General features: G+C 42.6%; 3 protein-coding genes across 8 annotated transcripts in view; 1 reads left to right on the top strand and 2 right to left on the bottom strand.

Moving 5' to 3' along the window:
• Positions 1-7,022, bottom strand: part of agtpbp1 (ATP/GTP binding carboxypeptidase 1) — a 31,993-nt gene extending 24,971 nt beyond the window's left edge. For 3 of the 4 annotated variants that reach the window (XM_079365350.1, XM_079365351.1, XM_079365349.1), the window contains exons 1-3: positions 6,908-7,022; positions 5,364-5,422; positions 3,493-3,623 (exon numbers count right to left, since the gene is read on the bottom strand). In XM_079365350.1, coding sequence (XP_079221476.1) covers positions 3,493-3,623; positions 5,364-5,395 — 163 coding nt within the window. In that variant the 5' untranslated portion in view covers positions 5,396-5,422; positions 6,908-7,022. The remainder of the gene's footprint in view (positions 1-3,492; positions 3,624-5,363; positions 5,423-6,907) is intronic. The other variant, XM_079365352.1, reaches the window with a different exon arrangement.
• Positions 7,023-7,094: 72 nt separating this feature from the next.
• On the top strand, positions 7,095-17,338 carry naa35 (N-alpha-acetyltransferase 35, NatC auxiliary subunit). Of its 3 annotated transcripts, none has more exons than XM_079367196.1 (23): positions 7,095-7,338; positions 9,311-9,439; positions 9,545-9,578; positions 9,793-9,907; positions 10,018-10,092; positions 10,274-10,441; positions 11,642-11,708; positions 11,799-11,842; positions 11,933-12,010; positions 12,365-12,448; positions 12,603-12,717; positions 13,093-13,271; positions 13,945-14,004; positions 14,204-14,310; positions 14,604-14,670; positions 15,088-15,186; positions 15,309-15,487; positions 15,580-15,716; positions 15,839-15,906; positions 15,989-16,129; positions 16,233-16,355; positions 16,572-16,652; positions 16,824-17,338. In XM_079367196.1, exons 2-23 carry the CDS (start codon positions 9,319-9,321, stop codon positions 16,881-16,883), a joined length of 2,202 nt encoding a protein of 733 aa, XP_079223322.1. In that variant the 5' UTR covers positions 7,095-7,338; positions 9,311-9,318; the 3' UTR covers positions 16,884-17,338. The 3 variants fall into 3 exon arrangements, with proteins under 3 accessions (XP_079223322.1, XP_079223323.1, XP_079223324.1); XM_079367197.1 differs by having other exon boundaries at positions 9,314-9,439; XM_079367198.1 differs by having other exon boundaries at positions 7,239-7,338; positions 11,933-11,983.
• A 146-nt stretch (positions 17,339-17,484) lies between these two features.
• Positions 17,485-20,175, bottom strand: LOC306840557 (kallikrein-6-like). The gene is made up of 5 exons (XM_079369921.1): positions 20,102-20,175; positions 19,246-19,408; positions 18,559-18,809; positions 18,144-18,283; positions 17,485-18,056 (listed from the first exon to the last, which is right to left on the bottom strand). The coding sequence occupies exons 1-5, from the start codon at positions 20,136-20,138 to the stop codon at positions 17,904-17,906; spliced, it is 744 nt and encodes a 247-aa protein (XP_079226047.1). The 5' UTR covers positions 20,139-20,175; the 3' UTR covers positions 17,485-17,903.
• Positions 20,176-20,853: the final 678 nt, after the last annotated feature.

Consider the following 20,853-nt stretch of genomic DNA (forward strand, 5'->3'; position numbering starts at 1 on the left):
CCAGTCTGCTGTGAGGGACCCGAACACCTACAGCCAGAGGTCCATGCAGGACTTTAAAAGTAAAACATGAGTCTTGATTTGTATTCTGACACGGATGCAAAGCCAGTGTATAGAAAGTAGATTTTCTCATTTGACAGATTATTTATAACGCATGTATTCTGTCATTTCGCAGCCTACCTGGCGGGTCCAGGGTGACCACAGGTGCATGGTATCTCCTGGTGTAGCGGTACTCCATTTCATAACAATATCAAACTTGTGGAGGGTTTCAGATGGAAAATAACAAAAATTTAAAAAAGATCAAAATCTCATGCAGGTTCCGTGTCTGTGCAGTCCAAGAAGCACAGTGAAGGGAAGTGAGCTGCTTCTTTTCTCGCAGCTCTCCAGCTGTGTACCAACGCACGGCGCTCAGGGGCAGGACGCTGTCTCGCATGCCACCAGAAACTAAATCATCAACTGCACCCACAATAAAAACTGTCAAGAGCAAAGGATCACTCTGCACAGGAGTCCCCTTTTCTCCCCCCACCTCCCCACCCCTCCTCACTTTTCTCCTACTCTGCAATGTGAGGAGGAGAGACTCTGAAATAGAGATCTGCTGCCTGACACTGACTTACTTCAATCTCTAAAGAAAAAAATGAGCCCAAATCTTTTCATGAAGTTCATGAAGTGATTTTTGATTTTGTTTTTATTTGCCTTCCTCACATCTGTGACTCAACAGCTCCCCCTCCGTACTGTTGTTATTTCTGACTGTACTTTCTCCCTATCATCCTTCTTCTCTCTCTCGGTATCTCGACTGCCTCCTAAGCTCTTAAGACTCTGAACATGAGACAAGAGTACAGTAAAGTCCCTCCCGGGGTGTATCGTTACTGTTTACAGGTTCACAGAGCACCGAGCAGACGTCACACACATGAACGTTTCAAGTGGAAGCTGCAGGCCGGCTGCGACAGAGCGCTTCACACAGCAGACGAGAGCAACAGCTGACACATCCTGATGGACAGGGGGGTCACAGGCAAAATGGTTTCCACCGCGCCCATCAGTCACGGCGGATTAACCAGCGTAACGGGGGTCTTTTTGAAGTGTGTGTGTGTGTGCGTGTGTGTGTGTGTGTGGGGGGGGGGGCAACAAATTGTGGGCAGAGTGAGAGAGAGAACAAATTCAATGCACATTCAAAGCATGCCAGCAGGCTCAAAATACTAAGTGATGACTCAGCAGAATCCTTCACGAGACACAGTGACACACCTGAGTTTAAGCTCAGATTCTTACACACACCTACTCAAACATGTAAATATCCCACAACTCAAAACTACAGGCCAAGTTCAAAGATTTAAAATCCAGGTATATGTATGGAGTTACATATTTGTGTACTTGTTGATATAATAAAAAACAAGGATCCTATGTAACATGAAGGGTTCTTTCTGTCTTTTTAATCAGCTAATTGTCTCAGCAGCAGAGCAGCGATGCTTGCTTCAGAGATCATTGCGTCTGTGCAGAGAGAGACACCCTGCGGAGACCCTGAGACACACTCATGTTTCAGTCTTCTTCTTCTTCTGCTGTCACACGTCTCCTCCTCTGCTCTCCTTTCAAAACAGTAACTGGATAACTAGGACAAGAGACGCTGTATGAATCCATCCACACTCTGACTACTTACCTGTGTATGATGACTGAACACGTTTTTTAATTAACGATAATACATGAGGTGATATCAGTCCACGGGTCGTAAAAAGGTGTGTAGAAATTTAGAAGAATGTAGAAATGGCCTCAAGTGATGTGATTTGAGTTTGAGGATATTCTGCTGACCTGACATACGCTCCTCACAGCTGGAGACCATCCCTGTCAGCAGGGGGGGGGGACCAATGTGAAAGAAGCGGACATAGCAACAGAGTTTGCTGTGCTGTGCAATGATGACAATATTTGCCTTTATATCAATGCTACGTGAAGTTCAACAACATATTGACGAACATCTCTGTGTTTTTGTCCTTCCATCCTCTACCGCTTATCCGGGGCCGGGTCGCAGAGGCACTGAGGCAGCAGTCTAAGCGGAGACTCCCAGACTTCCCTCGCCACCAGACACTTCCTCCAGCGGGACCCCGAGGTGTTCCCAAGCCAGCCGAGAGACAGTCTCTCCAGCCTGTCCTGGGTCGACCCCGAGGAACTTGCCCAGAACACCTCTGGGTGGGTCCAGGGGGCATCCGGAACAGATGCCCCGAGCCACCCTCAGCTGAATCCTCTCGATGTGGAGGAGTAGCAGCTCTACTCCGAGCTCCTCCCTGGTGACCGAGCTCTTCACACTATCTCTAAGGGTGTGCCCAGCCACCCTACAGAGGAAGCCCATTTCAGCCGCTTGTATCCGAGATCTCGTTCTTTCGGTCATGACCCAAAGCTCATGATATAGGTGAGAGCAGGAACAAAGATCGACCAGTAAATCAAGAGCCTCGCCTTTCGGCTTAGCTCCTTCTTCACCACGACGGACCGATACAGCGACCGTATGACCGCGGACGCCGTACCGATCCGTCTGTCGATCTCACGCTCCATCCTCCCCCCACTCGTGAACAAGACCCCGAGATACTTAAACTCCTCCACCTGGGACAAAAAAATAAACGCTGTATGAGACGCCGACAGGACCTGAGAGTTGTCTGTGGGATTCTGTTTGCTTGCATTCTTTGATCGGACTCATTTCTCAGCTACAGCACGCAGCCTGTGTTTTAATTAACAACGTGAACGCAGCACGGCCGGGTACAGAAAAAGACTCTGAACACAAAATCTGCCCTTTTACATTTTTAAACACCCAAAGGACTTAAGGTAAGACAGCAAGTGTGCTCTCTCTTTCTTTGGTGGTAGCTTTGGGTTGAAAAGTAGTTTTTTTTTTATACTTTTTTTTTACTTTTTAACACTATTAAGCATTAAAATAATTTAGAAAGCATCTTTTTAAAACACAAGTCATTGAAAAGTATCCAAGACTTTGACAACCTTAAACACAAACATGTTAACTTGTGGTTTTAATACCTGCAGCTACACAGGTACACATTCAGAACTGCATATAGTACAGCATGATTAATGTGCAGTTATGTGGCTGTACTAATGTGAATGAACGCTCATGCAGTACTTTATTAAAAGAAAGCACCAAGAGGGGGCAGTGCTGCTCATTGTTATAACACTCACCAGCCAGACATCACTTACCCTCAAAAGAGAGAGACAGCAGCAGGTTAACAGAGCAAACTAAATAATATAATAATAGATACAAAGTCAATAAACACACATGTGAAAATGACAAATTCAATAAAAAATGTTGTCAGTCACGTCTAACTGCATGTACACGCACGTTTGCTCGAGGAAAGATACTGCATGTAAACGTGCAAGGAACAAGTTTACATGAGCTGAGCAGAAGAGAGACAGAGAGGTGAGCTGTTGTTGTTGCCTCTTAACTACGACTCCACATAAATACACTGAAGAAGCCTGATCAGTCCTTTCTTTGTGTGTCCACGTGTCTGCTCTCACCTTGTGTCTGGATCAGATGAAGTATCTTGGCAGTGACCTGTCTCGCCGTTTCAACATCCCTCCCCATGGCCTCTCCGTTCATCCTCTCCAGTTGTCCCAGGAGCATCAGCACCCTGGAGTTACTGGGAACACTGGAGATACAGACAAACGAGTGCGCACATGAACATCATGTAGGTGCAGCCACAGATGAAGAAGAAGAAGGTGATCTGAGCACTTGAAGCACGATCACTCTGAAGGCCACTTTCTCAGCCTATGATTTGCCATGAAATCACAAAGTTCCTGTTTCACCTGAGGAGAGGGAAATCTGTGAAGAACACTCACTTGTTTATTCCCTAAATATCAAATAGTTGGAATGACTGACTTGATTACTGCATGTGTCTCTGTTTCTACCTGATGTATTTTCATTTCTTTGTGTTCTGTGTCATCATAGACAGTACGTATAGCTGTGTACCAACTGTGCAAAGCTGTGACAACACTTTTCCCCTGGGAGACAATAAAGTCTTACACTGTATTGTATCATACGAGTCAGGACAAAGATATACTGCCGTATCCACTTCAATGAAAAATTTAAAAAAAAAAAAAAAGTCCTGCACAGGGCTTAGGAGAAAAGATAAATAAACAAAGAAAGAAGTCAAGCATCAAGTGATCCATCTATAAAGCAGAGATCAATAGACGCATCACAAACAGTCTGGTGAGTCATGATCCCAGTTTGAGGTCACGTGTCTGAACGTCCCTCTTGATGTGTTCTTCAGGGTTACACAACACGTACGTTTTAAATTCAAGATACACTCATTCTGAGATTTTTTATGCTCATAGTGACACTGTTGTTGATGGTATTATGAATAATGCTACACAAAGCCAGCATTGCATCGTGCTGTCTTCACATACGCACAGGAAGCAGAAACAGCTGTCAGGTTTTTAAATGGAACCTTTTAAACTGAAGCGTGAGGATCAGATAGAAGATAATCCATCTCTCTTCATCAGTGACTTGGATCAGTCAGTAGTCTGACACATAAAATATGTCAATATAGGACCGGATATCCATATAAGATCTCTATTTAATCAGTCATTAAATAGAGTCATCTCTATTTAAAATGAGACAAATGCTCAAAGTGAGTCAAAACAAAGATGATAATCATAACAAAGAATAGCATGTAATGTGTCTGTGATAGTACAGGGAAACAAAAATCATTCTTTAACATTTCTATTTCTCCACTGTGTCTGAGCGAGTGACCCCTCCCCCCCGTTTATAACCTCAGCTCAGCAGCGCTCAGCTGGAAACACAAGGTCACAGGTCAGCTGTTGGTACAGCAACTGCAAACATGGGGGGAGAGAATCAAACGTCTGTGATTGTACCCAGTGGAGCAAAGTTTCTGATATGTCCTTATAAAGACAAAAAGAGTGAGACGAGGGAAAAGAGAGAGAGAAAGAGAGAGAGTGTGAGTGTGTGTGTGTGTGTGTGTGTGTGTGTGTGTGCGTGTGAGAGAGACAGCAGAAGGAAACACGGCTAAAAATGCACACAAAAAAAAAACACTGAAGAAGAAGTAAAGCCTAAATAAATAAGCAGCATAATTCTCAGAGCTGAAGACGGATCACTTGGAAAAATGTCCCTGTCGGGTTTCCTCTGCACTGACGATGCGTTTATTTTAAGTCTTCATTATGTGAAAGGTTCATGGGAGGATTACAAACAGAAAGTCCAACAACAAGAAGACAAACAGAGGTGTCCCTGATGCATAGACTTACAGTACAGCACATCAGGGCAGTTCAATACTTATCAGAAAAGAAACAGTGGATGTGAACAGAACGGCTTTTACACACTGCAAACATATCACAGTCTCCATAGGTTCGTGTGGTCTTGAAATACAACTCACCCTTTCTCTGTGGCCATTTTGGGTTTGTTCATTTTCACCACATCAACATTTCATGTCGTCTGCAAAAGAGTGAAAAAAAAAAGAGCTTAAAGGAAGAGACAGATCAGCATAATCAACCTTTTCCTCGGTGGCATTCCTTCCTTCATAAATTCAGGATCCTGTTTTAAAAACCAGCAGATGAGAAACCTTTACGAACCATAGTCGTGGAAGTTAATGTAGTTACATATGTGCCACTCATGTGAGAGAGACAGAGAGAGAGAAAGAGAGAGACTTATATCAGCACATAACTAATATGAGAGACACAGACAGGACCTCTCGACTTATTTTACACAAAACAAAAGCTGCTGCCCTGATGCCAAAGATCTCACATTTCTAGAGACAAAAGACCTGCAGACAAGGTAATCTGAACACGAGGGGATGAAAAAGCAATACCTATTTGTGTTCATTCTCATGACAAAAAACACAGATGGGCCAAAAAACCTAACGACAACATTTTAAAACAGCTCCTGTTCAGATATAAGCAGTGCAGAAGCAGTGGGTCAGTCAGTGAAAACAGAAGCGTTGATGTGTTGAGATAAGATGAGTCATAAATAATGCTGCTGCAACATTTAATCAACATCGCTGCTTTAGCACAATGCTTATTTATAACACGGTTATATTGTGCTTTACGTTTGACAGTAACATAACTAATAGACTGGAGCATCATATCCCTGATCTTTATTACTTGATTAAATCAAGCTTTTCCAAACTTTACTGAGTGACACTGTAAAAGCCCTCTATGTTTTCTTTAGAGACCGGCACAGCTGGAAAAACACACCTGAATACCTGAGTTCAAGTTCTGGTTTGTACTGTATGGGTTGAGAAGGAGCATAGATGTTGTTTGAAGCACCAAGAGCCTTAATCTAATAATCTATCTGAAGCTTATGTAAAACAGATCTGATGTAAAGGAGGGTTGATGGCCTGGCCAAACCCGATTTGGAACTCTTTCTTGCACTAAAACCACAACTAAAGCACATCTTTAGAAACTAACATCTTGTCTTTTGTGTTTTTTTTTTTGTCAGAATACGAGTTGAGGCACAGCTGGTCAACCTAACCTGTGTAAACCTGTGTATGTGTCGAGGAGGAGGAGCAAGAATGTTGCTTGAAGCTCGACCTGTCACAGTCTTATATTTTCAGGATAATATGTGTGAAGCTTTTTGCAAAACAGATCTGATGTCAGAGACAGCTGATGGCCTGGCAGCTTTTCTTGCAATAAACCACAACTAAAGCACATTTTAGGACAAAATTATCATATCATATGCATTTACTGTCAGAATACAAAGCCGGCTGTGGAGCTGAGATAAATCATAATATATAGGCCAGGTTTATTGAGATGACTGCTGTCCGCTGCACCTGCTGGACGAGTCAGTCTGCGACAGCAGGCTAGCTAACGGGGAATATGCTAACAATAATCCTAAATGTACAGAGCAAGCAGGCAATGTTAGCCCTCGGACATTAGTCTGCTTATTTTTTTTAATAAAGATAAAAATATATATTTTACAAACCTGTATAGGAAAGGTACTATTGTCCCAAATAAAGGAGGACCCGTGCTGCGTGTCTGAGCGCCCTGATGATGTTGTGATGAGACGAGCCCAAACTGTCAAAGGGGGCTGTCTGTAAACAACGCGAGAGTACGACGTAAGCAACGCGAGAGTACAATTATATGCGCGTTTTAGTTTTAGGACACTGCATGGAAAGCCCTCAGATGACCTCATGACCTGAAAACACCAAACAAAACAATAAAACATTTATTTTACAATAAACCGCTGTGGTTGTATGTTACCAGCTGTTCCTTTTTAAAGGCTTTGACTTCATGACAATCAAAGGACTACAATTACCGAAAGGACGCTGGCCAATGACGTAGAATTTGTGCGCCTATCATTACAGCCTTTGAGGATATCTTTTATTAGCTTCATGGTTGGTACGAGTCACTAAGGTATGTGCTTATTTTTCAATCAATATAAAGCTTTTGGATGATATATTTCACGGTTTCCCGCTTTATCCGAACGTCAGTCAGGATTTGTTTTAAGGAAACTTCTCCAGTTGACAACATTAGCTTTTTAGCAAACGGTTGTCTTAGCTACTTTAACACCAGTGATGGTTAGCCTTAATATATTTTTTAACAGAGATCTCCACAAATCTGCACTGTTGAGGTGCATATAAGTTATTGTTGTCGTCTTTAAGCAGTTTAAGATATGATATGTTCAATAAGCTTTCTATGCTTCCTAGCACAGATGATTTGTTCTCTGTTAGAAATGCATGAAGAACAGCTGATAGGTTACGATGGAGTCATTAAGAGAAGGGTGTTTTTCTGTCACTGTACAGACAAAGGTTGAGATGATCTGGTGGAGTCAGATATTAAATCTATAATACACTGAGGTTAATCCCGTGCTGTTTCTTCACTCAAGTCAGCCCTGCAGGTCTGCAGGAGTCATCCAGGAGTGGAGTACAAGTATTAACATTAAAGGGGACATGTATTGAAAGATCCACTCTTGCAGTGTTTTTGAACATTTGTGGGTAACCTGGGTGTCTATCAACCCACAAAATATTAAATAGATCCATCCAGTCCTTTGTTTGTGATCTGTAGAAGTCTCACCACACAGAGAAAAATGCTCAGTTTCAAATGTTCTCAGTTTGTGACATCACAAGTTGGATTCTGGTAAGAAAATCCCCTGGACTCCACCTCCAGCCTAGGGTAAAACTTTTGTGCAGGTCTGCCATTTTTATTGTCTCTCCCGAGGAGTGATGTCTACCATGAAAACTCAGGGGGGCTGGGCTCATTGCATTTAAAGAGACACACGCACCAAAACGGAGCGTTATTTGAACCAAAGCACAGCACAAACGTTACATTTAGACTAGAGGGGACTGTTTGAAAAGGTTAAATATGTCTTCTCTAATGTTTACAAGTTAACAGTTTGCTATTGTTATTGTCTCAATAATGTCCTTACCTCTTAGTGTGATGCATGAGCACTCTCTGCTACCTGAAAAAGTCCTCTTTGATTTTGGATTTTTATCTGCTTGCTTTTTTTTTTTGTATGGCCTCTTTTTTTGTATGTGATTGGAAATTAGGGTTCTTCCCCTTCAATAGGTTTTGAGAGGATTGAAATAGATTAATGGATGAATAATAAATGCAATCCAACAGACATTGTTTAGTCATAATAAGAACTTTAATCAATAAGATCAGCAATTAAAACTCTGAATTGGCTCATTGGTGGTATTGATGTAGTCAGTACGAAATGTTTTTGGAGCACGTTCAAAAAACATTTTAAACTTTGCTTTCGGATCTGGATGTCGTCAGCATCAGGTAATGTACGCTGAGAAGCTAAGAGTCAGCGTAAAGTGGCTGCTGACACAGCTTTTTTTTTAATTTAAAAAAATACATTTAGCAGCTCATGAGCCGAAGAAATGGTTGATCATTGATCTGCATAAAAGCTCAACGTTGCAACAGTAAAAGAAAAACAGTTAGCGTTTATGTTATGATTGGAAAATGAAGGGCAGACAATCAGACACACTATTTTCTGTTGCAAAAATGAAAATCTGTATTTTATTGTACAGAATCTCTGTGAGGACGTTCATCCATACTTTTGACTCTGTTTCTGGATAATAACATAAACATGTTTGTCGACATCTTCACTCATTTATCTTGTTTTCTCGAATTACTCACAGCTGTTTTCTCGGGATCTCCAGAAATGACCTTGTTACCGTGGGAACACCAGTGTTATTATCTGGCAATGATAAGAGTAACAAGTCCAGATCACAGGAAATTGGAGTCAAATAAAATGTGTGGAGGGTGTATGTCACATATTTGCTTCGGTCGGATCGTTCTGCTGGACCATGCTTCTGTTTTTGAGGTTGATGTGTTGTGAGATATATTAGAAACCCTTTGTAATAACCCTTTTTTTCTTTAGTAGCAACCATGGTAATGAAGTCGGCTATCGAAGACGATGACGCTGGCTGGGGACTGGGCATCCCGGAAAAAATGAAGAACAATGCCAACTGGGTTGATATTACACATGAATTCAAGGGTGCATGCAAAGGTACAGACTCTTCTAGCGTGTGTGAGTCATCGCACTGAGCTCATGAAGGAGGACTGACGTGTTTCTTCTTTTCTCTTTTCTTGTCCTCATCTTATATTTATGCAGAGTTGAACCTCGGAGAGTTGCTTCATGACAAACTGTGAGTAAGACTTTCAGGGATCCGCTGTATGTCCCATCGTCGTAAAAGCAGATTTAACAACATTGATAAGAAAGTAATGCCAAAAAAAACCCCTTCTATTTTTGTCTTGTGTCTGATTGTGTGCATCAGCTTTTAGATCAGTTTGCAGATCGTTTCACGTGCACTTATGAAATCTGTATGAAAAGAAGACACTAACTTACGGCTGTGATTTCAGGTTTGGCCTGTTTGAGGCCATGTCAGCCATCGAGATGATGGATCCCAAGATGGACGCGGGAATGATCGGGAACCAGGTCAACAGGAAAGTGCTCAACTTTGAACAGGCCATCAAGGTATAGACTTCTCTTCAATGAGTTCAAAGAATGTGAAAAGCCCGTGCTTCTGTGTCGATCCAACAAGCTGCTTCTTCATTATTTCTACAAACTCTGTGTGTTGAATGTAGGAGGGTGCCATCAAGGTGAAAGATCTGAGTCTGCCTGAACTCATCGGCATCATCGACACGTGTTTCTGCTGTTTGGTGAGTTTGACTCATACTGGAGGCGTTTTAAACACCGTTTGACTGACCAGGTTTTCCTCTGAGTTCTTTACTTTCCCATGCATGTACAATCATTTCTTTTCCTGAAGTGACGACAGACAGGAAAAAAAAAGAAAGAAAGGAAAAAATGCATCCGGGTGAGCAGGTTTGTCTCTATTTTTAGATCACATGGCTGGAGGGTCACTCTCTGGCACAGACTGTCTTCACCTGTTTGTACGTCCATAACCCCGACCTGATCGAGGAGCCGTCTCTCAAAGCCTTCGCCCTGGGCATCCTGAAGGTGTGCGACATCGCCCGAGAGAAAGTCAACAAGGCTGCCGTGTTCGAGGAGGTGAGCGGCTCTCTCGCATCACGTCTTTTTACATTCACGCTGAATCCGCAGCTGTGTGATGTTGGTGTCCCAGTTTGCGAGTTCACGTTGGGTTCTCAGCGGGAGCTCCACTTACACACACACACAGTCATACATGCACGCACACACAGCGCTGCGCTGCACCGTCTGGTGATGCCTCCGAAGACGGTGCAGTGGTGGGATCATTTTGTCCTCCCATTCCACGTCCCCGACATTCAGACTGAAGGCGAAATGTCACGGGGGCAGCGTGTAGCCTGCGTGCATGTGTGCATGTGTGCGTGTGCATCTGTAAAGCAGAGAGGGGGCATTCAGGGGCCCCCTGTGGGGCGGCTGTGGCTCAGTTGGTAGAGTCGTCGTCCCTCAATCGGAAGGTCGAGGGTTCGATCCCCAGCTCCTGTGAGCAACATGTCCGTTGTGTCCTTGGGCAAGACACTTAACCCCAAAGTGCTCCCCCCTGCTGCGTCTGGGGCGTATGAAGGTCAGCGCGAAGTATCGCTGCAGACCGGTCCTCGACCAAAAAGCCATTTCGTTGTACTTGTACCTGTACTGTATCAATGACAAATAAAGAATCTTCTTCTCTTCTTCTTCTTCTTCTTCAGACTGCTGGGGGAAAAGAAATAACCAAAACCTTTCAATAACAGAGAGCATGCTTCTGGCAACAATTCTGTTATTGCCAAACTTTTTTTTCTTGTGGTTCAGGTAACCAATTTATCATAGCTGTTGTAGTGGCAATGTAACAACCCCAAAGGCCACTAGAGGGCGCTTGAAGTCATTTCCAACTCTTTATTGACTCTCAGTCCTCCTACAAAAGGCCCGGTGTTTATCCTACTACGTCAGGTTTAAACAAGCAAAACTGTGTGGCTTCCTCTGATTCCCCCCCGGACATTTACTCCACACGTGACTCTCTTTACTCACTGACTGTGATTACCGCCTCTGCCCAGGTGACAAAGCAGCGGAAGAAATGTTTACATGATGCAATGTTTACCTGACTTACCACACACACACACACACACACACACACACACACACACAAACAACAATACAGATGAAATCGGTGACAACAGTTGTTTCTTCCAGGCCTCAGTTGTCTGAAAGGGTTAAACATTTTCCGTCCGCTCTGAAGATCTTCGGTGTCGTGTGTGTCCATATGTCGGGTGATGGATCTGTTCCTTTTCTTCGCAGGAGGACTTCCAGGCCATGACTTATGGTTTCAAGATGGCAAATAATGTGACAGACCTGCGTGTGACAGGTACGAGGACTCCGCGTCCGGATCGTCAAGTCTTCAGCCTGACCGCAGAGCGGCTGACGTTATCTCACTGTCATGTGTTCATTCTTCCAGGCATGCTGAAAGATGTGGAGGACGAGTTACAGAGGAAAGTGAAGGTATTAGTTCTTGGCCAGCGGTCTTTTGCCATTTTTTATTCCAGATACAGTTACATCATTGTATGATGGTTTCTCATGTCACCACTTCAGAGCACCCGCAGTCGACAGGGAGAGCAGCGGAACCCGGAGGTTGAGATGGAGGTAAAATCCCTCGTGAACGTGAATCATGTGAGAGCTCAACACCCAGACCTACAAGAAACAAATCAGATCGTCACTGAGCCACAGACTAAACCTTGATCCCTCCTTCACATTCTTTGCCCGTTATATTTGTATTTGGGCTCCGCTGTCTATCAGTAGTGGGAGACTCACTCGACCTCAGGAGACTCATCCCAGCTGTTATAACAAGCAGTTCAAATAATAATGAGAAAGAGAGCTAAAATCAGACCCAAGCATGGACTGAACAAAAAACGTGGCCTCTGTTGCTGCTGTGAGCTTCAAAGATGATGTGTGTTAATGACTTTCTAAATGTACACGTGAGTCGGTTTCATGTTTAACTGGTGTGTCTTTTGTTTTTCTTCCCAGCATCAGCAGTTTTTGGCCCTTTTCAATAGAATCAAGTTCACGCGCCTTCTGCTGACCGCACTGATCACCTTCACGAAGAAAGAGGTAAAACATACAGCGCAGGTTACCACGATAAAACAATGACTTAAAATGTGTTCTAGAGCAGCTAAGAGGATTGTCTGAAGTGTTTTTGATTCTTTTATCTTCAGTCATTTGTCCTCTTTGTTTTAAATGTGTTTCTGCTCGTGTCTCTTTTCAGACCAGCTCGGTGGGAGAGGCGCAGAAGCTCGTGGTTCAGGCGGCTGACCTCTTATCAGCCATCCATTCAAGCATTCAGCACGGCATCCAATCACAGAACGACACCACGAAAGGAGGTGAAGTAGCCGCCGCAGTCTGAACACTCGTTACGATTGTTATCACACATGTGGACCGGCATTCTTATAGCAGTGTGTGTCAAGGCAGTCATGAATGTTTAAAACTGACATTGTTTTTCATCTTTTTACAATTTTTTTGAAATTACAAAGAAATGAGCAAATGTTGGGCACCTAGAACTTTTATTTTTCAGTTGCCATAGCAACAAAAGTGGTGTAGATACCATTGGACTTCTACTTATAGTAAGAAATAAAAAAAAAAAGAAGATAGAATTAAAAGTCGACTTTCATCCTGCTCTGTTAATTTGACTCTGGGGTTTTTTTTTAAATACTGTTTGTTTAATCCCACTTGTGTTCCTTCTTCTGTGCACGCTGCAGACCACCCCATCATGATGGGCTTCGAGCCCCTCGTGAATCAGAGACTGCTGCCGCCCACCTTCCCCCGCTATGCAAAGATCATCAAGAGGGAGGACATGGTGGCCTACTTTGGGAAACTTATAGAACGCATCAAGACCGTCTGCGACGTGATCAACACCACCAACCTGCACGGCATTCTGGTAAACTGCCTTTTGTCAAGACCGTCAGTGAGCAACTGCTCCTGAACAAGCAGAAAAAAAATGGCTCATTTGATTATTTTTATTCGACAGGGAGGGATTTTTTTTAATCATTCGTTTGTTCCATTTTTTAAATAATTTTAGCCAATAAGTGAGTAATAATTATGGGCGTGGCTGATGTGTGTATTCGTCACCCCTCTCTTCTCCTGTCTCTAGATTGATTAAATGTTAGGTCGAGTCAGCATATTTCAATGTAGCCCCCTCCATCACTGGCCTTCATAACATTTCTTCAGAAACCAATAAGTAAGACTGAGACTGCATCCATGTGTCAGTGATCGTCCACATCGGGCCGCCCAAAGCTTCCTGTCCGGCCCCCAGAACATAAATGATCGAACAATAAACATCCAAATAAAATGACAAGGCAGAAATACTGCCATTAATGGGAGAAATGATATTACACCAACTTCTTCCCATCGGCTTTATGTGCAAGCACATTTTAAAGTCCGGCCCACACACACACACACACACACACACACACACACACACAGTGTGCCTCATCGTGTTTATGCCCCCTACAGTGAGTCAGGGGGGAACATGTTTCATCTTGTCGGTCGTTCTAAATGAAGGTGCATACAGTGAAGTCATGTCATGAATCTGGTGTTTGTGCTGTCATCAGGACTTCTTCTGTGAGTTCAGTGAACAGTCTCCCTGCGTGCTCTCCAGATCTCTTCTTCAGGTGAGTTCATGACGGCTGCTCATGTTTTAAAGGGTCACCAGCTGTTCTCTAATGATCGCAGAGAGCCACTGAAATGTGTGTAAAGTTTAGTTTCATAATAACACCTTCTAGATCATAACGTGCAGCTGAGTGAGACACAATCGTTAAGTTTATACCTGTTGTACGAGAGCTGGACATGTTTTTTTCCCTCCGTGTGCAGACGACGTTCCTCATCGATAATAAGAAAGTGTTTGGGACCCACCTGATGCAGGACATGATCAAAGATGCTCTGAGGTACTTTGTCAGCCCCCCCGTCCTCTCCTACAAGTAAGTCTGTCGCCGAGCGTCGAAACCTGAACACGTGCACCGTTTCACCTCGCCCCACAACTCTGTGTCATTCATTCAAAGCTGCCGTCAGGAACTTTCCTCAACTTTTTTCGGTTCATGCTCCTGAAGTCTCGAATAATGTCACCCTGCTTTTCATCGTCAGCTCTACGTGTCGCTCATTGTTAGATTTCACTGTTTCACTTTTTGACATCATATATTAAAAATCATTTCACAGATGTAATCGTTGGGCTCATTCCAGTCTGATCCTTAATCTTGTGTGTGTCCTTCCCCAGGTGTTGTCTGTTCAACAACCACCAGGCCAAGGACTACATTGACTCCTTTGTGACACACTGCTCTCGGGTATGTTACGTTCCCTCTGGAGGGTTACCGTCTGCGTCGACAAGCTTCTTTAACTTGACTGGCTGCTTATGGTGCAGCGCACATCATGTGTTATCAGTGGCTGAATTAAAGGAGAAAGCTGAGGAGGGGAAGTTTGAGTTAGATAAGAGTAGTGTTATCAGATGAGATTGACCATTTTCTGTTTTTGATGTTGTGGATGTCGGATGTCACTGTGAAAGTCACGGGTACATCTAGGATTAGTGCTGAATCAAGACGATGATAATTACACAAACACAACACAAAGTCATTAAATATAAACAAATACAAACAAAACAGAGAGAGATAAATTGGCAGCCAACGGGCAGGAGAGAAAATGTTTTTAGACCACTTTTAAAAGAACTTCGACGGTATTTAGTTATTTGTGTTTTCTCCTTTCAGCCATTCTGCAGTCTGATCCAGATCCACGGACACAACCGAGCTCGGCAGAGAGACAAGCTGGGTCACATTCTGGAGGAGTTTGCCACGCTGCAGGATGAGGTCATCTGCAGCTTTTAAAAAAGCTTAAGCACTTGTTGTAAATTGGGTTCGACCCGTCTGAGTGATCTTCTTGTGTTGTAACTTAAAACCCACAGACTGAAATGTCCCTTTGTGCTCTGCAGGCAGAGAAGGTGGACGCAGCTCTTCACAGCCTGCTGATGAAACTTGAGCCTCAGCGACAGCATCTAGCCTGTCTGGGCACCTGGATCCTGTACCACAACCTGAGAATCATGATCCAGTACCTGCTCAGTGGCTTTGAGCTGGAGCTGTACAGCATGCACGAGTACTACTACATCTACTGGTGAGAGCAGGAACCGGCTTGTCTGACGCACAGTGAAGACAAAAATGAAATCCCTCCGCAGTACCTTATGTTAATCTCTGATTGGACCGCAGGTATCTGTCAGAGTTCCTCTACGCGTGGCTGATGTCCACCCTGAGCCGGGCAGACTCGTCTCAGATGGCAGAGGAGCGGATCATGGAGGAGCAGCTGAAAGGACGCAGCAGTAAAAAGGCAAAGAAGAAGAAAAAAGGTGCACGCTTTTTTTTTTAGTCTGCAGCTGGAGTGGAGACAACACTGCACAATAACAGCATGTCCTCTAATGTGGACGTGTGATCTGTCTGTCCTGATGATGTGTTTCGATTTCCTCTGCAGTTCGCCCTCTCGGCAAGGAAATAACAATGAGTCAAGCGTACCAGAACATGTGTGCCGGCATGTACAAGGTAGGACATCAGTGTTGATCTACCCGTTGACCTCGCCTGCACACACGGCTGTGTCACGCATCCTCTGCTCGTCTCTCCTCAGACGATGGTGGCGTTGGACATGGACGGGAAGGTGCGTAAGCCTCAGTTTGAGTTGGACAGCGAGCAGGTTCGCTATGAGCATCGCTTCGCCCCCTTTAACAGCGTGGTCACTCCTCCACCTGTGCACTACATCCAGTTCAAGGTACCAAAGCAGGCTCTTTATATTTTCTCCTCAACACCTTCCGTATCTTGATTTCTCTCTCTCTCTCTCTCTCTCTCTCTCTGACTCTGTCGTCCTTTTGCAGGAGATGTCTGATCTGAAGAAGTACAATCCTCCGCCAGGCTCTGCTGACCTCTACTTGGCTGCCAGCAAACACTTCCAGCAGGCAAAGCTCATCCTAGAAAATGTGCCCAGCCCGGACCCTGAGGTCAGGAAATTCACTTTTGTAAAGCCCGCCTAAAGACAACCGATTTAACTCCTTAGATTTTCATCAATTTCTTATTCAAATGATCTTATTATGAGCATTGAAACATCACTCGTAAAGCACAGCAGCCTCTGCTTCACAGTGCTCTAAGAATGTGCTCTAATCTTAATCGGGTGTTTTTTTTTGATAAGCTAGTTACTATTTAATAACTGATTGCAGGTGAACCGTATACTGAAGGTGGCCAAGCCCAACATCGTAGTCACGAAGCTCCTGGCAGGAGGGCACAAGAAGGACACGAAGGTAACCCAAAAACCACTCATTGGTTATGTTGCCATGGTTACTACCAAATTAGGAGTTTTGATTCAGGAGTAAAAATAGCTGCCACGGTGATTTTTTATTTATTTTTTTAATCAAAATGTTGTAGTAACCTTTCAAATTTGAAAAGTTAAATGTAATTTTCTGCCTCCCCAGGTGCTCCCAGAATTTGACTTCTCAACCCACAAGTATTTCCCTATCGTGAAGATAATCTGATTCTGCTCCGAGTCATCACAAAGACCGTCAGCTGCAAAGACCACACCCTCACCTGTGTACGTGTGCAACTCCCCCTGATCCAGTCCATGTGCGGACTCTGACTTTGTGTAGTAAAGAAACTGAAAAGGAGAGTCTGACAAACCCTGCTCCTTTTTTTTTTTTTTTTCAACTGAGAGATGTGATGAAGAAACCAGAGAATTACAAGTGGACCTGAACGAGTGAAAACATTCACATCCGTGTGTGTGTGTGTGTGTGTGTGTGTGTTAAAAGTTAAACACACGTTGAGGTGCTTTTGTACAAAGGACTGTCCTATGAGAACTTTTATATGCTGCCTTCAGACTTTGAACATCTGGGAAAAAAAATACAGCTGTAATGGAAATAGGTGCATATCATTCAATCATATGAGATCTTTCTATGTATTTATGTGCTTAACTGAATAAAAATGTCGAGTCTGACATTTCTACACTGTCTTGTCACACCACACAAAGTCTCAGTTTCATTTGTAGTGGAAGCCCCCTCTGCAGTGTGTTACATTCACACGACTGGGAAGTGTGGTATTTATTCACCTGGGGGGAGGGGTTACTGCCCTTTGTGATGTCATGACTTCACCTTTCTGAACAGTGGAGCAGGCAAAAGGTGGAGACGATGGACTTTTCTCATAATGAAGGTGTTTGTAGACGGACTCAAGTTAGTGTGAACAAAAAAACAACTTAAAGTGTATTTCACATTTCATGTGACATTTGAAAATCTTTTTGTGACGTGGGAGGGAATTTTAAAACTAGGCGTGTCATGAACTCTTTGTGTGATATGTCTTTATTCTTGACTGGTCATTTCACTTATACAAGTTGAAGACCAGAATATGAAAAGAGTGTTTTGCTTATCAGACATTCAAATGTTCTGCAAATACAATAAAGACTTCACGTGAACTTTGAGAGACCACATCGCTTTAATTAAAAGGAAAACGACATGAGATACATGATCTCGTCATTTATGCCTTTGATCTCATCATTTATGCTCGGTTTAGTTAGACTTTTCCTGCATGGTTTTTTCAATCCACTCCTTGTAGTGGCAGATATCCAGCATGACGATGGGGAATGCACACTTATCCACAGGGTTGCTGACAATGATCCCGTGTAAATGGTTTTCATAAACCACGGCAGAACCGGAGTCGCCCTGCAGGAGAGAAAGCGCAGGTCAAGTTACAAACAGAAGTTGAAGCCTTTCGATTGATAAGACTTTAAAAGGTAGCAGCAGTCTTACATAGCAGGACTTCACACCAGGTGTGTCGGCACACATGGTGTTGGTTTCATCACTGTGGTATGTGCTTCCAGGCTTATCGTTCTCTCCACATGCAGACACTGATGTGGTGGCACACATCAAATTGCTGAAGAATCCTGTCTCTGAGGGGTTAAAGGAACAGAATTAGTAAAAGTCATTGACTTTCAGTCGCAGAGTCTAGAAAGGGTGGGACAAAATGTTGACACGTCATGAAATGCAATTATCAAAACAACTGAGCCAAATTTTGATATTCTAATTGACAAAAGGCCCACAACATATTTCCATGCTAATTTGACTCGCCACATTTCTAGTTTAGAAATATGAATGAGGGTAACTATAAGATAAAGAAGGTAATGACATCTTATAAACTGGTGTTGTATTTTGTCCTATTTCTCACTTTTTCCTTCTTTGTCAGGTCCCCAGCCTCCAACCTGAACCTTTATTTTATTTGCTGGTCTGGTACACTCAGAAGGAAGTTCCAGTGTGGGAAGTTTTCCTGGAGCCACCTTGTTCAGTTTTATGAGCATGATATCATGGGGTTTCCCTTCTTCATCTTTGTAGGGAAACTGTTGGTTGGATTTTATTTCTTGCGTTTTCTTTCTGAAAAAAAAGCTATCATAGTTAGCGCCGAGCGTCACCTCCAGATCCCTGCGAGAAAAAAAAAACAGAACAGAAATAGACTTTATTACAAAAATGTTTTACGTTTTCCTTTTTTTTTTTTTGGCTGATTCAAAGTAGGATAATATTGTTATTTCTTTTAGACCTAATGTGAAACAAAGGTGTGTTCTTTTAAGGACAGGTTTTATTTCATTTTAATCAGCAGTATTTTGTTCAAACCTATTTGCCTATATTTTTTCAATATATTATCATTTTTCTTCACCACATTTTGTGTTCCAAGTTGCAGATATTATGTGATAGTATTTTTTTTTTAGTCAATTTATTAAACATGTTGAAATAATAACACAGAATAAAAAGTTTGAATCACATTAAAAGTGCAACATGCCAGTTTCAAATCACTCAAGTCACCGAACAAACTGGAGAAACTCCATATTATTCAGTGGGACACTGTGTTGATGTTTCTTACTGTTCTCCACAGTGAGCCGCAGTGAGGACCCAGAGACTGTTGAGCAGAGTGGCCCCACAGGGAGTCTTTCTTTGCTTGGTCTTGATCTCAACATGGTACTGCCTGTCCGTTCCACATTTCACACTCCCAACGATCCTCTTCTCGATGGAAGCCAACGTGGCTCCTGACAGATGGAAGAAGGAAATAATGTGGGAGAGAAAGAGTTGCAGAGATACGTTGGAAAGAGAACAGTAACAATAATAAAAGCAAAAAAAAGAGGATGGGAGTTTACACATGATTGGATATATATCTGACAGAAGTTTGTGTAAGGACTCACGAGTGTGGATGAGTGAAAAATAAATAAATCAACAAACAACAAAAGAAAAATACTCAAATAAAGCAGAATGAAGTAAATTATTTAAGTTTAAATGAAAGATGTTGAAGGATATAATGAAGATGAATAATTACAGGGCGCATCAAACAAAATGACAAACTATATTTATATACACATTAATATCCATGCATCCACATGCGCAGTATACAGACAAAGTAACCTAAACGTCATCTTATTTAAATCATTTATGTAGAAATATATTAGATTATTGTGTCCATTCATAATGTTTGTTATTTTAGTAGTCTTATTTGGTACTCATTGCTTATGTTATTATCTCTATTCAATTGTATTTCCTACTGCTGTGTCGTATGAAGAGCTGATATAAAATGATATTTAGAATTATTTAAAAATCAGGAAAATGTCATTTTTGTGAACCTTCTATTTTTTTTCTCACCTTTAATGCAACTTTAATAAAATGAACTGCTGGAGAAAGTAAGAAATAAAATCATGAAAGACAGAAGTTGGTAGAAAACACTCACTCACCAACTGACAGTAGAGTGAGCACAATGCAGAGCTTCATCGTCGTCCCTCCGGTCACTTCTGCTGGATGACTCCCTGATGTCTTGTCTTTAGATGGCTGACCCTAACCTTTTTATTCTGTTTTTTTGTCCCCCCCCCCCCCCCCCCCCAAATGACTCAGACATGAGGGAGGAGTGACAAAGCAATAAAGAAATGTGCCCGCACGCCTACTTTTCAAATTCATTTTTTCACATTATGCAAAATTCATGTTTTTCTAACACTCATGTGCCCGTCTACAAACCCCCCAAACTTTGAGAAGAATCGGTTAGATAGATAGATAGATACTTTATTGATCCCGAGGGAAATTCTCTCCATCCTTTGCCTGCTCCACTTTTCAGACAGTGTGTGCTCAAACAGGCCGCTTGGATCTGCTCTGGATCTCAAGCGGGTCCTTTAGCATAACGTTTTTTCAAATTGATTTTATGTTTTATACGAGGAATTTTTCTTGGTGTATTGGTTTAAAAAACAGTTCACATGGGAAATACTAAGCACTAAATAAAATACAAGTGCATGTGTGTGAACAGCACGTCTCTCAACAACAGTGTAAAACAAGAACTCATGTTAAGTATGGAATATTTTTTTTCTTAATGACATGGGGATTGGCACCTATGAAACTAAAACATGTAAATGAGGGAGACTAAAAGAGTAAAGGCACACGTTTGATAATATAAAAACATTTGTTTGACTTTGAATATTGACTCTTGAATTTCCCTCGG

This window comes from Symphodus melops (genome assembly GCF_947650265.1).
Source record: "Symphodus melops genome assembly, chromosome: 1".
Taxonomy (NCBI): Eukaryota; Metazoa; Chordata; class Actinopteri; order Labriformes; family Labridae; genus Symphodus; species Symphodus melops.

Bases quoted from the DNA above. Each gene is read 5' to 3' on its own strand.
- naa35 (XM_079367196.1), top strand. From the start codon at position 9,319: ATGGTAATGAAGTCGGCTATCGAAGACGATGACGCTGGCTGGGGACTG. The intron at 9,579-9,792 runs GTGAGTAAGACT...CTGTGATTTCAG, and splicing joins GAGTTGCTTCATGACAAACT to GTTTGGCCTGTTTGAGGCCA. The intron at 15,187-15,308 runs GTCATCTGCAGC...TGTGCTCTGCAG, and splicing joins TTGCCACGCTGCAGGATGAG to GCAGAGAAGGTGGACGCAGC.
- LOC306840557 (XM_079369921.1), bottom strand. From the start codon at position 20,138: ATGAAGCTCTGCATTGTGCTCACTCTACTGTCAGTTG. The intron at 19,409-20,101 runs GTGAGTGAGTGT...TCCATCTGTCAG, and splicing joins GCTCACTCTACTGTCAGTTG to GAGCCACGTTGGCTTCCATC. The intron at 18,057-18,143 runs GTAAGACTGCTG...TCTCTCCTGCAG, and splicing joins CTGGTGTGAAGTCCTGCTAT to GGCGACTCCGGTTCTGCCGT.